The sequence below is a fragment of the Haliotis cracherodii genome, unplaced genomic scaffold (assembly GCF_022045235.1).
Source record: "Haliotis cracherodii isolate W230 unplaced genomic scaffold, xgHalCrac1.p SCAF_18, whole genome shotgun sequence".
Lineage (NCBI taxonomy): Eukaryota > Metazoa > Mollusca > Gastropoda > Lepetellida > Haliotidae > Haliotis > Haliotis cracherodii.
In genome coordinates, this window is record NW_027266273.1 from 13,618,318 (window position 1) to 13,633,102 (window position 14,785).

Below are 14,785 nucleotides of genomic sequence, written 5' to 3' on the forward strand. Positions count from 1 at the left end.
CTGCTCCAGCATGAAGACCTGGATTCAAGAAGGCTACACACAATTTGTAAGTTGCCTGAAGCCGAAACGCAGTACATCTGCGGCCTGTGTACAAAAACAACTAGCCGGAGGCCATTTGAACATGTCTGATCATTATCATATGAATATTTCAATGTTTTCCTTAGCATTTGACATTTCCTTCCTATAGATTGTTTTCAAGACTTGTCACCGTTTACAGAACGGACTGACATGACTGCTTTCATGCACTCGATGATAACGTAGTGTGACGAAAACACATTTTGTATAATTATTTTGGTGAGCTTGTGTAAACACCTATTTGAAGCTGTCCAGCTCATCTGGAGTGCTGATGCATATCGAGATGTTTCGGCGAATTTCACTGGTGGAGTAACAGGTATGTATATGTGCGTCGCCTAATCCGACAATCAGTTTCAAAATATCTCTGAAGCAGGCTGCAGCTACCTAGTTTAGAAAGTTACATTACCAGCTGGAAGACCTGTTTGGCAGAATTTGGTAAGTCGGCATATCAAATCACCATGTATATGTAGTTACACATTACATATCGCATGTTTAATTATATCGAATAGTTTCGATATTTATCTTTCGTTTTTTTGTTCATTTGTTGTTTATCGCCTCACTCAGATTTCGTCCTGTAAATAATCGTGACCGGATAAGACAATCCAATGATCGATATTGTGGGCAATAATTTATACCGTATGTGTACGAGGACACTCTCTCATTGACGTTACCGAGCCTGACTACCGATCCATAACGACACCTCTTACGACCAGGATAGGTTCTCCTGGGGACCTATTCTTGCCCGGGATCCCCACAGGGGGATTTATTTATATCAGGTAGGAGTACAGTGAAACCTCGTTATCTGAGGGGCGGTCGGGTAGCCTTGTGCTTAAAACGTTCACTCGTCACGCTGAAGACCCGGGAGAGATTCCTGACATTGGTACAATGTGTGAAGCCCATTTCTGGTGTCCCCCGCCGTGATAATGCTGGAATAGTGCTAATAGCGGCGTAAAACCATACCCTTTCTCTCTATATCTGAAACTCCATTAATCATGTACCGCTTAAGAAGACACAATATATATTAAAGCGACCAAAAACCGAGTCGATTATACAAATCCGACAATATCATGAGCGTGTGGTTATGAACCTCTCACAAATAGTGATGATATCTTGTGCTTAAAGGTGAATGCATCCTGCCCCACCGGTGGCACCCGGGTAAAGGCAAGTCAGGTATTCATCTGAAAAGACACGGGAACACATTGAACTTGTCGAAAAAGGGAATTTCATCGGACATCATTGTTGTCAAATTTGGAAATGTCCTCCACATTTCTTTCATAAAACGTTTTGGAAGCTTTACTTGGGCATTGAATGCTGTAACCCTATGACGCTCTTTGAAATCATCGTATGAAGAGTATACTCATTTGTAACTCTGTATCTCTATGCATAGATATAAACATAAACAGACGAGGTCTCCTTCGTCTCTAGTTCAGGTGGGTACACCAGTGAAGGTATTGAGCTATTTGATGGTTATTGAACGATGTCATATCATCGATATACCTGAAACTGAAGTTCATCTTTTCGTCCAAATTACCTTTTATTGAGTTTCCAAATCCGAGAAGAAAGTCCGATTCTATGCATAAGAAGCAGATCAGCCAGAAGGCGAACCGATTGTAGCCTAGGGGGTTCCTTACATTTTGCCTGAATGTCTGAAGACGTTGGTTTCTTTGGTTTCAGTTTTGACAAGTAACCCCGAACCTGTGACGATAGAAATGTAAATCTATAGATTCAAAGCCAGCGGTGAACTAGTCACGATTATCCACCTAAACCGATTCCACAGGACGTAAAAGGCAATATAGCGATGAAAATTAAATGAACTGATCACTGTAAATCAGTGATGACGCCAAGTGTTCGCGAATTTACAAAAAAACACAGTACGTGCTGGATGCTTGACGTGGCACAGCCTGTAACCATATCTATAGTCACGTTTAGTAACAAATGCCCCAGGGATCAGGTTTTTCCTTACGTTTTCATGTGGGAAAGTGGTGTACAAAGTCGAAAAATCAAATGTATACTTGGTTCTTTTCTCAGATTGCAAAACTGAAGCAAGTCCTTTAAGTTTGTCCTTTAAGTTTGTGAGAACCCAGACGGTAGTAATTCGACTTGTCTCAAATATATTCTGTGAATATAAAAAAAGTCCTTACTTTTTATTTTTAAGGATTATGGTTAATCTTTGAGACTGAGATTTGTTGGTACGCTTGCTGAACCCAGCAATATATTTCTCTCTATATGGATTATTACGGAGCATTGGAATACAGTACAAAAGTGGAATGGACATTTCTTCAGGTTTAAGAGTCAAGTCTAAAGTTGATAGTACTGTTGTATGCTTTTGGCAGATTTCTCCTCGGATAACATTCTGATCTTATGCGTGACATTACATGATATGTCACCAAAACCATGTTCTTTCATCAGACGATTAATGTAGTTTGCGACAACATTCTTACGGCACTCTGAGCCAATATCAACATTCCTATTGTCTCACATTTCGAACAGTTCGACATATTATGAGTGGACAAGTTGACTTTGACATCAACATCTAATTTCATGTTATCCTATGACTGGAAAATTGGAAAATAGCTTACATTCAATGAGGCGTTGAAAAAACGTTAAGTGTACTATTAGCCTACGGTGGTCCAAAGTGTAACATTGTGGCTTCCCTCACTGTTTACGTGCTTCATTAGCTGTAGCCTCCCTGCACAGATAGCTCCGCTGTGAGAAGCTCGACTTTCATCCTATCCATCGTACTTGCCCATGCGGACGGGAAACACATATACCTGTCAGAACAAAAACAAGTTTTCTGCCTGTTTCCAACAATGTTTGCGGGATTCAAGAACGGGACACATGCTTAATAGAACAACCACCTGTTACAAAATAGGGCCTATTATCTATTGCTGCTGCACATATTGAGCAATCCAATTATTTAATTTATATTTTAAGATTGTTAACAATGGATTTCAATATACTTTGCTTATTGTTCATTAATCTTGTGTTGTCATTTACTGATTTCACAATTTAGTTCTGTCCGTAGATGTATCGATTTCCGGGTTTCAGCAATCAACACGCTATAGCACTACAGTGTTGTTAATGTAGGGTTAAACCCCCTGCAGGTTTACATTTGACAGGTTAAATGAAAGGTTAAATACAGCACTGCCGAATTTAGTGGTCTAAGTGCTTAACTCAACAATTCAGCACGCAAATCTCTATGCCTTAGAATTATAATAAAAATGACAAACCAATCGAATATTCAACGATATGCCTCATTTCAAGATACAAATAATTATATCTCTTCTATGCTATGACAGTCCACCAAATAGATGCAAACAACGACTTCATCCATGTACTGTTAGGTAGCGTGACCGATATGGAGGTACAAGTAGGTCAGTAACAGTCAAGTGCGGGATGATGCACGACTGCAGAACGGAGCTGACACAGAAAACAACTTTCAGCATCCCAGTGCTCGGGAAGTGGTAAACGTCTGAGACCTGCATCACTTCGGGCTTTCCTCCCACATTAAGCTGACACGCCGTGATATAACTGGAATACTGTTAAAAGCGGCGTTAAACCAAACTCACCCACCCACCCACCCAGTGCTCGGATAGAAGTTTGTACCAACACGAGGCGTACCGATGTTGTCCTGTCAGGTTGAAGTTTCAGATTTGCACACCGCCGTCACCCTTTTGTGCACCTTTGCGTAATGGCGGCGCTGAATTAACATATCCCGGGACGCAATATCAAACCGTGTCCTAACTTATGCCTTGAGACAGTGCATACAGTATATTACCGTAACTGAAGAAACATATGACAGAACAGTTCAGTTCTAATAAAAACAGCATAATACTGTCAGCTTAACACATGGATTTACTGTAAAACAGCGTCACATTTCCGGAAACTGTTTACAGTATAACCAGACATCAATAATATTTAGAACAACGAAACTGGGGGAATCGCCAATGACCTTGAAATGTTTTCAGGTGAGTATAGATTCACACTGAGACACGCCCCATTCGTCGTTTTGGTCCTCACAATTCATGGCCAACAAGACACGTGATGACCCGGGGTAGAATAGGTCTTCAGCAACCCATGCTTGCTGTGAAAGGCGACTATGCTTGTCGTGAGAGGCGACTAACGGGGTCGGGTGGTCAAGCTCGCTGACTTGGTTGATGCATGTCATTGTATCCAAATTGCGTGGATGTTAATCACTGGATTGTCTGGTCCAGACTCAATGATATACATATAACTGGACTCGTAAAACAACAAACAAACAAACGAACATCGCCAACATGTTTTTGAACATGCACTTGAAACGGTTCCAATGGGATAAAAAATCAAAACCTGTGACGGCATAATGCTTAATGGTTGTGTCTGTAATACCTCAACATTGACGTCATCCATGCTGCAGGGTGCGTGCAAAGAATATTATACATGTGATTTGGATTGATGTTAATTGAACTCGTCGATTATGAGCTACGTGGATGCAACAACGAGACATTTTCCTTCAATATGATATCTTATTCACGTCCCTTCATCATTACAAGTCTATTTTGTACTACCCAATTTAGGTGTATGCAAAACAATAAACCTGACCACATACTCACAGTTTGTGGATGACAGGAATTTTTCTGTCTTGGATTAGACTACCGACTTAAAACAACTGTGGCAATTGAACGTACTGTAGTGGATGATGTATTTTGATGAATTCATTGTTTTTCAGATATCATATAAATTATTTTTCTTGTTTTGTCAGACACGCCTGGGGAAATGTGCTTAAACACCATCTACAACATTGGCTGTCTGCTGCTGTTGTACATGTGCGTGTTTTCTGGGCAAGGTGAGGCTTAGTTCATCGCTTGGTCTATTTACCCGATACAGGTGCAATGCTAATTCCATATTGATAGCAGTGAATAGGTGTTAACGTCGCTTTTAGCAATATTTACGACGGGGACACGAGAAATGGATTTCACATTGATTATACCCATGTGTATAATAGAACCAGAACCTTAAACATCAGGGAAACCCACCTCCCGATATTGATAGTACCATGCATATTTCACGGGAGAAGATGTGTGCCGTGAAAACTGAAAACATATCCGGTGATGGAAGGCTGGAGGATCGTCCTACTGATAATGACACACTGGCTACAATATGTAGATGGCGGCACGTCCGGTTCCGAGAGGCGTGCACATCGAAGAGGGCGAGTAGGAGAAGCGCACATAAAATCCTTCACTTCAATAAAAGAAGCGCGCGTAAAATCCTCCATTGAAGTAAGTAAGACTATCATTGACATCAGGGTTGGCAAGCAGAGTGTGGGTGAGGAGGAGGGGGAGGAGGGGAATTAAAAAAAGTTGAAAAAAATGTGTTGTGTTGTGTTTAGGATGTTGATCGACATGCACACACGAGGAAAAAAACAGGATCGAAGTGCACACCCAAGAAAAAACAGGATAAAAAATGCATCAATCAGAAGCTTGGGTTTTCGACCAATCAGAGGATCACACACGCTCTGTTCTGGTCTCTGATTAGTCGAACAGCGTTAGCGCTTTCTCTCCCATGGAACATCCCGTTTCCTATGGAAAAGAAACACAAGGCATGTGCCAAACTGGGCTGCGTGTGGGGCAAAAAACCAACCAATTGGTTTTCGTTCAATCAGGAAGCAGGGTTACATTGCCTCTCCTATTAAAAGCGCGAAGCCCCGCACACCGTCACAGTCCTAGCACTGAATGAGAGATCAACCATGTCATCTCGATACAGATGTATGAAGCGCCAGACCAACAGTCACAGTTACCTGTACTGCCCTGAAGTCTATCTATCTATCTATCTATCTATCTAATCTATAAATATATATAAACGTATGTTTGTAGTCACGCGTGACACCACGTTTGCATGGCGACAAGAAGTACACCACGTAGGCAGATCACGTCCATGTCTGTCCATGCAGGTCCACCTTTAGAAATCAGACGTCCGTTCCACAACATGATCGTGGTGGCGGTGGTGGTGGTGGACATGTCTACCCCCCAAAAAGCAGGATCGAAAAGGCACCAATCAGAAGCTTGGGCTTTCGTCCAACCAGAGGCCACACATGCCCTGTGCGGGTCTCTGATTGGTCGAACAGTGGGTTGTGCTTTTTCTCCCATGGAAAACATGCATAATCCTATGGAAAACAAATACAAGGGTCGGTCCGGTTTGGAAAACCTAGGCTCAGACCAGGCCCCAGAACGGACCAATCGGCGCGCTGCGTGTCGGACCAATCAGCACGCTGCTTGTCGGACCAATCAGCACGCTGCTTGTCGGACCAATCAGCACGCTGCTTGTCGGACCAATTAAAACAGTGGAACAAAAGAGCAAAAACCCGAGTGGGGTCAGATTCACTTGTGAAAAAATAATCATCACACCGAGAATGGCAGAGACGAAGAGCTGTACAGATGCTTGTGAGGGGACCAGGATAATCTTCTGGTGACTGAGGGTGTGGCTTCTTGTGGACCCAGGAGTGATGGTACGGATGTTTACGGGTCCAGATCTGAGTGTACGGATTCTTGTGATGGTGGGCCGCCGCCGCCACCCAGTTAACCATCGTCGCCCCTTCTTCACTTTGAAAGAAGACTAGCCTCATTTGAGGGGTGGCAAATGCAGATGAACCAGACCGCCGAAGAGATGGCTCATGTGGGCTACGTGTACACAAAAAGTGCCGATGGTGTTTACTGCTTTCATTGTGGCATGCGACTGAGAAGATGGGGGCTCCACTAGATCATTAGCTGGAACACCTCACCTCTCACTGCGCCTACCTCAAGCTGACCGGGCTGGTGAGACACAAGAAAAAGAACATGTCAGCTACTACTTTCTGGTACTATCTGTGCGAGGAGAGTGCGAATCAGAGCAACGCGAATGAGGAAGCTTCCCCCGCCTTCCTGGATGAAGTTTCCGTTCCAGTTCCCGTTTCCATTCCAGTGTTGGTGTTTTTTTCTTCTCCAAACGGCCCTTTCCAGAGCCACCCAACCCTCCCTAAAGAACTCTTTCATCATTCCTTTGCAAACAAACACAAAAAAGAACCCACCTCCTCACTCTGCTTGCCAACCCTGATACCCATGATAGACTTGCTTGTTTCAGTGGAGGACTTTACGCACGCTTCTTTTATTGATCATCTTGGATGCGCACACATCATGCCTCTCTTCGCGAATCCAAGATGGCGGCACTTCCGGTAGGGGAGATTACTCCTGCTGGCTTTGCTACCAGAATTATGTCCTTAACTGCTCACACTATCTGTCTAATGTTTAGTAGATCTGAAGTATGAATAGTTTGTTTGTTAGTGGATTAACGCTCAGGAAAGAGAAAGAACTTTAGATGTATACTAATGTCAATGTGAACTGACTTTTAACAATATTTTTCTACAGACCTAGATCGTAAACTCCAATTATTCCATTGACATTTTTTTGTTGACATTCTGAAATTAAATAAATAATTAATTATTTTCCTGCTATGACTAAACAGAAACAATCAACTTATAGTTTGCTTTCAATTTGATGTCATTAATGACACATCACGTATATGACTTTTTTACAGGGAATGATATTTACTGATTGGCTTATTTCTTTATTTTGTGTCTTTCCACTGACTTGGTAAACTTGGTTTATTACCTGGGCTTTATTACAGAATGAAGTTGATTCCTTTTCATCTGTTTTTTTAATTAACTGTACCCATATCTGATCGGAAAATTAGGTACAACTAAAAGCATGGACTTGAATCACATATCATTTTTCTCACTGACGCGTCAATTTTGGAAATGGCCTCCACATGTATACCATCAAACGTTTTGGAAGCGTTACTAAGGTCATGCAACCTATGAACAGGTCCTATGACCCTTTGCTAAAAGTCGTAGAAGTAGCATGCTCGATTGTACCTTAAATGGAGACACCAAAGGTTGGATCCTGGAGCTGTTGGAGTTGTAGCTTGACATAAAGGGAAATTTAAATATTGGAAAGTTGAAGCCACCCCTCTTGTCGGACAGTATTGTGGAGATTTATTTGTTACTCTATATCTTTATGTATATAGCCCAAGAAGCAGCGCCTGCCACGACATTGGTGTTCAGCGCGAATGCGAAAACATGTGTCACCGAGAGCTTGGGGCAACTGGTCATCCGAATTGGGAGACCATCATCGGATAGGTCGACAATGACTGCAGCAGTGACCTACACCAACGGCGATGCAGATTCAACCAGTGACTTCGCCGACAGTGTCACAACGCTCGCATTTCAAAACGGAAAGGAAAATGCTTATCTGGAAGTGCCGATAACTGACGATCTGGTAAGAGTGGTAGAATCTGGTTTCAATTTTGATAGGACGTGATTTGTGATAGTTTATCTAACAGAGATTGTGAGATTGATTTGAACCGTTCATGCACATTATTCGTTCAGATTTTTGCTCACTTGTTTGATTGTTACAAAGTATCTTGCATATTCTTGATCCCAATTGTCGTGTTGCAAAACGAATTGCCCTTTGTGACATTAACTAGAATCTGTTTCGGTGGACAATCTAGACTGGTCATTCTCATGCACTGACAATTTAGTTTTAACCCAGAGGTGTGACCATATAAGCGTAGTAACTGTTTGTAACCACGTTTCAAGGCAACGTCTTTTACTCTCACCCATAAAAGTTTGACACTTTTGTGTTCTTCCAATGTCTACATGAACAGAAGCATCCTTAATAACATTATTGACTATTTTTTATATCAAATTTGGACGTCTGGGAAATTACCTCCTTCATGGCGTGATGCTGTAGTTATCCCAATACCCAAACCTGGGCGAAATCATACAGACCCTTCAAATTATCAACCAATATCATTGACAAGCTGCGTTTGCAAAAGCAGGGAACGCATGATTAATATCGACTAGTTTGGTACTTAGAGACCAAAAATCGCATAACTAACATACAATGTGGTTTTAGGAAAAAGAGAAGTATCATCGATCATTTGGTTCGCTAAGAATCATTTGTTAAAAATGTAATTATAAATAAAAAACAGGCAGTGTCTATCTTTTTGATCTCGAAAGTGACACTGCATGGAAAAATGGTATTTTAAACATTAACTTGATACTGGATTGTGAGGCCATTTGCCTCAATTCATATCCGAGTTTTTAACCGACAGGCAATTTCAAGTCCGTGTGGGTTCTACACTGTCTGACACTGTTGCCAGCGCCACCATCATTGGATCCAGAACTATCTCAACCAGTTTACCAGATTACTGTTCTACTTTCACAGCAGAAACAAATGCTATTTTAACAGCACTAAAGTATATCAACAGCAAAAAAAACCCATAAAGAGTTCATCATTTTTTCAGATTCTCTTTCGTGCCTTCATGCTTTTAAACATTTGTCATGCACGCATCAAATTTTAATTGAAAGTGTTGAAATGTTTAATTATCTTGCTATTGGCCAACGCGACATCTTTTTCTGTTGGTTACCCAGCCATGTTGGTATAATAGGTAACACAATGGCCGATGCTGCTGCAAAAACAGCACTAAAGAAATCTTTGACACCACTTCTGATCCCGTACACTGATTATAAACCTGTTATAGGATCTTACATCAAAGATCTCATGCAGAAAAAGTGGGACACCCAAACAAGTATCAATAAATTACATGAAATTAAACCAACTATCGGTTACACCTACTTGGGCTGTCAGTCCAGATTTGAAGGGGTCATTATGCGACGATGTCGTATTGGCCATAGTAGATGCACAAATGAATATTTGTTGAAAGGTGAAGATCCTCCGTTTTGTATCCCTTGTGATGAGAGAATCACAGTCAAGGATATCCTGCTTGACTGTAGTGATTTTGTCATCACAAGGGATCAATATTTCAAATCATCATCTCTCAAGGATTTTTTTTAGTAATATTAATTATCCTTTAATTATTGGGTTTTTAAAAGAAAAAGAATTGTATCATAAATTGTGATCATATATTTTGTATAACATAAAAATTTAAAATTATTAGAATGAATTAATATCTGAGTTTGTTACTGGCTGTAAGGGGTTTGACGTAGTGTAAAATTATTGTCCCCCTGAGAGAATATCGTAAGTCCATGTCATTCAAAGGATATAGCTGACTACTACTCTTTTAAACGTTGAATATTTGTAATTTTAATTTTGGCTAACATTGAGCACAATCGCCAGCTACTGAAGGGATGGTGTAAATCCTGCTTGGGTCCATGCAGGTAGCAAAGGTACTGTAAGTCCCCATGGTCCCCAGTACGGTGATCTACCTTCAGGTGCTGGCGATCTATAGCCCGTTTTTATTTTGTATTGTAATGTAAAGTGCTATCCTTAGTATGATTCTATGCTAGTTTTACACCTTGTCTGTGATAATTCTGGTTGTTTTAATGTCCTCCGTTTTTATATAAGTTTCAATGTATTTAATGTGTTTAACCCTTGATAGTCACGACATGAAATATTGCCGATGTGACTGAGGTGACTAGGTTACTCAATGTCTTAAGCAGTGTACATGTAAGGTATCAATAAAGAACAGACACCATAATGTACCAGTTATGCAACAGACTCTGCAGAGTTACAGTTAAAACAGGAATCACTGCAATGATCCAGTTATCTTATAGGCACTGCAGAGTTACAGTTAAAACAGGAATCACTGCAATGGTCAAGCTGTCTAATAGGCACTGCAGAGTAACATTTAAAGTAAGAATCACTGCAATGGTCCAGTTATCTAATAGGCACTGCAAAGGTACAGTTAAAGCAGGAATCACTGCAATGGTCCAGTTATCTAATAGGCACTGCAGAGTTACAGTTAAAACAGGAATCACTGCAATGGTCCAGTTATCTAATAGGCACTGCAGAGGTACAGTAAAACAGGAATCACTGCAATGGTCCAGTTATCTAATAGGCACTGCAGAGTTACAGTTAAAGCAGGAATCACTGCAATGGTCCAGTTATCTTATAGGCACTGCAGAGGTACAGTTAAAGCAGGAATCACTGCAACGGTCCAGTTATCTAATAGGCACTGCAGAGGTACAGTTAAAGTAGGAATCACTGCAATGGTCCAGTGATCTAATAGGCACTGCAGAGTTACAGTTAAAGCAGGAATCACTGCAATGGTCCAGTTGTCTAATAGGCACTGCAGAGGTACAGTTAAAGTAGGAATCACCGCAATGGTCCAGTTATCTACTAGGCACTGCAGAGGTCCAGTAGGAATCACTGGAATGGTTCAGTTATCTAATAGGCATTGCAGAGTTACAGTAAAAGCAGGAATCACTGCAATGGTCCAGTTATCTAATAGGCACTGCGGAGGTCCAGTTAAAGCAGGAATCACTGGAATGGTCCAGTTGTCTAATAGGCACTGCAGAGTTACAGTTAAAGCAGGAATCACTGCAATGGTCCAGTTATCTAATAGGCACTGCAGAGGTCCAGGTAAAGTAGGAATCACTGGAATAATTCAGTAATCTAATAGGCATTGCAGAGTTACAGTTAAAGCAGGAATCACTGCAATGGTCCAGTTATCTAATAGGCACTGCGGAGGTCCAGTTAAAGCAGGAATCACTGGAATGGTCCAGTTATCTGATAGGCATTGCAGAGTAACAGTTAAAGTAGGAATCATTTCAATGACCCACTTAAGAAAGAGGAAATGCAAAGTAACAGTTAAAGCAGGCGGTATTGCAATGTTCTTGTTACGAAAGAGGCACTGTAGAGTGACAGTTAAAGCAGGAAGTCCTGCAATGTTTCAGTTAAGTAAGAGGACAGCAACAATTCAATTATGTGAGTGACACTGTAAGGTAACCGTTATATAAGTGGTTCAGTTATCTAATAGGCATTGCAGAGTTACAGTTAAAGCAAGAATCACTGAAGTTGTCATGTTATCTAATATAAGAGGTAACGCACTGTTCCAGTTCACTTGGAGGCACCGCAACAATCCAGTTATTTTAGGGGCAAGGTAAACAGTTATGTTGGTTTAAGTTCAATTATTGGCATAGCAAAGTTCCAGATAATGTACTGACACCATAAACTTACAGTTATGACGGAGAGAACAACGTACATATAAATTATATATTACTCCTCGTAATAGACAGTCAGGTGTTCATGTGTGGTTTATATTACCCTGGATGAGATACTGTCAGGGTTAATATTACCCTGAGAGGGTACAAGTCTCCCCCCTGTTTGTTAAGTGATATCTCATGCCATTTTCCACGAGCGGTACATGTGTTGTGTTTTAGGTTGTCGAATCACAGGAAGAGTTCTCAATTACAATCAGTGCTTCAGGCTACGATGACATCACCATCAAGGGATGCATAAACGATGACGACGGTAAATTAAATGTCATGTTATTTCTCACCATTGTCTGAAACAGACAAGAATAAACATACATTTCGTTCTCGAATTTGTACTTTCAAAAGCTCATTTTAACAGTGTTGTGGGGCCATACAATTACAAAACCAACCACATTGCTTAAGAAAATGCACATTCTCTTTCAGATTAAATCCTCCTTGAGGCACTTATTGCATTTTCCTTGCTCAAGAAAATCTACATGACATAGTTGTAACCATTTTCCTTAATAAAAAGCGTTTTTGTATGATATATGACCACCCCAACGGGGCCTCACCCTCTACAGGCGACACACGCCAAGGGGAGCGACTCTCACCCAAATCACTTTTCCTTATGTAATCAGTCTGTACAGACCTACTTCTAAGACTGCCGAGAATTGAACTTCGTACTACTTATCGTGGAAAATTGAAGACATGGCTCAAAATGTATGTGTGGTATTTTTTCCCTTGCTTTCTTGCAAAGGCGTAATTCCTCGCATTTTATGGTTTTTATATGTTGTACCTCGGGTACAACCAACATGGCTTTTTTTATCTTAACATTATTTCACTACATTGTTTCCTTTTCAACCCGGCTGTAATAAATTGGGGGGGGGGGGGGGGGGGGCGAGGTTTACTACATCCCCTTTAGACACGGCCTTGGCGTTTTCGATACGCCTTTGCATATGTTTTGTTGTAATTATGCATGTATCTTTATGCAATTGTCGCAATTCGCACTGATACATATCCCCCCCGTCCCCTATCCGTTTAGTGTTGTCGGTCTGTTGCAGACATTCAAAGGTCGTTTGGGGTGCGACGCGGTGATACCTCCGCAGGACTCCCACCATAAGTGCATTCGCTGCTTGGCGGAAGAGGGCCACGATGACCAGTCGTGTGCCATATGTCCGGGGGTGAGGGCGGGAGGTTCCCCCCTCCCCTGCACCTATTGGCAGGCCACTTGGCCTCGCGGACGACTCACGTCCGGGCTTCGGCTCTGGTTTGCGGTCGCTCCCTGGCGGAGATGCCCGTCCACTTCCTCCACTTTGGTTTCCCTGGCGGAGCCGGAGGCTTTTATCGAGCCCGAGGCTTCGTCCAGTGTACCCGTGCCTGTGAGCCAGGTGGCATTTTGACCTTGCTGGTACATGAGGTCATCGGTCCTCTGATTTCAGGCGCCCGTAAAAGGTTCCATCTTCCCGGACTTACTAGGCGGTACCCGTTGGCAGAGGACCGTGACTTTGAGGTGCCGGTCGTGGACGAGTGCCTCTGGACTTCGGTGACCCTGGGCTAAGCAGGGCCGGCGTTTGCCACCCTTCCCTATGTGCGGGGTGGAGCTAAAGGCGGCTTACGTTTGCTTTGAGGAACAATACCGTAATGCTTGCCAACAGCTCCGTATTGCCGTCCACTGGGCTTACCTGTCTGCTGTGCAGCGGTAGCTGGTTGGGGAGGGGCAGCCGGCTCTTCAGAGTTGGCGGGCCAAGTCACTGAGGTCCACAGTTATCTGGCGAGGGATACTATCCGTAGCTGCGCCTCCCAGTTGATGAGCGCAGTCATGGGCATGCGCCAGCTGTGGATGTACTCATCATCCACACGCAAAGAACTACTTGCGCTCCCGTATAAGTTGGGTTCTACCCTCTTCCCTTGGGCGCAGCAGGTAGTTTGGGAAGATGCTGTGTTATACGCATCCATCAAGGACTCTAAGGCCTTGTTGGAGGTGCCTAGCACCAAGCTGCACATGCGGGCCTCCCCCCTTGCCTCCTCCTATGCCGATACGCCAGATCGGAAGTCCAAGCCTGCTTGGAAGCAGTCGCTTCCTTCAGGCAAGGGTGTTAGGAGGGGCAAGGTGAGCAAGGGCCGGGGCAAGGCAGCTGGGTTCCCAATAACTCCCGCCCAGCCCCAGGTGGCCCCACTGATGACAGTCCTAGGGCTGCCGACTGTAGAGGTTCATTGCCTGTTGCCGGAAGTTCCCGTGGGCGACCGACTCTCTCTCTTCCTGACGGAATGGAAGCAGGTGTCATCCAATCCCTGGGTCATGTCCACACTCAGGGAAGGCTACTTCCCTCAGCGGAAACTTCTTCCACCACCCTTCTCCGTGATAAGGCGCACTCCGGTGCCAACTACCCAAGAGAAGGCAGACATACTTTGTTCCGAGATCGTAACACTGCTAGACAAAGCTGCTATCGAGCTGGTTCCATTGGGACAGGAAAGCGAGGGTTACTACTCGACTTATTTCCTCGTCACCGAAAAAGACGGAGGGTTCAGGCCTATTCTCAATCTGAGAAAACTGAACAATCTCATAGAGGTACCGTCCTTCAGGATGGTGACACTGCGCTCAGTGATCTCTGCTGTCGAGACCGGGGAATGGCTGACGTCGATAGACCTCAAGGACGCCTATCTCCATGTACCTATACACCCCGTGTTCAAGAAATACCT

At 42.9% G+C, this 14,785-nt stretch overlaps 1 protein-coding gene across 3 annotated transcripts in view; it reads left to right on the forward strand.

The window, feature by feature from the left end:
• LOC139465789 (uncharacterized) overlaps positions 1-14,785 on the forward strand; it is a 34,582-nt gene that overhangs the window by 8,931 nt on the left and 10,866 nt on the right. The window contains exons 1-4 of one of the 3 annotated variants that reach the window (XM_071247705.1): positions 315-391; positions 4,817-4,900; positions 8,113-8,363; positions 12,272-12,362. In XM_071247705.1, coding sequence (XP_071103806.1) covers positions 4,831-4,900; positions 8,113-8,363; positions 12,272-12,362 — 412 coding nt within the window. In that variant the 5' untranslated portion in view covers positions 315-391; positions 4,817-4,830. The other 2 variants (XM_071247703.1, XM_071247704.1) reach the window with 2 other exon arrangements.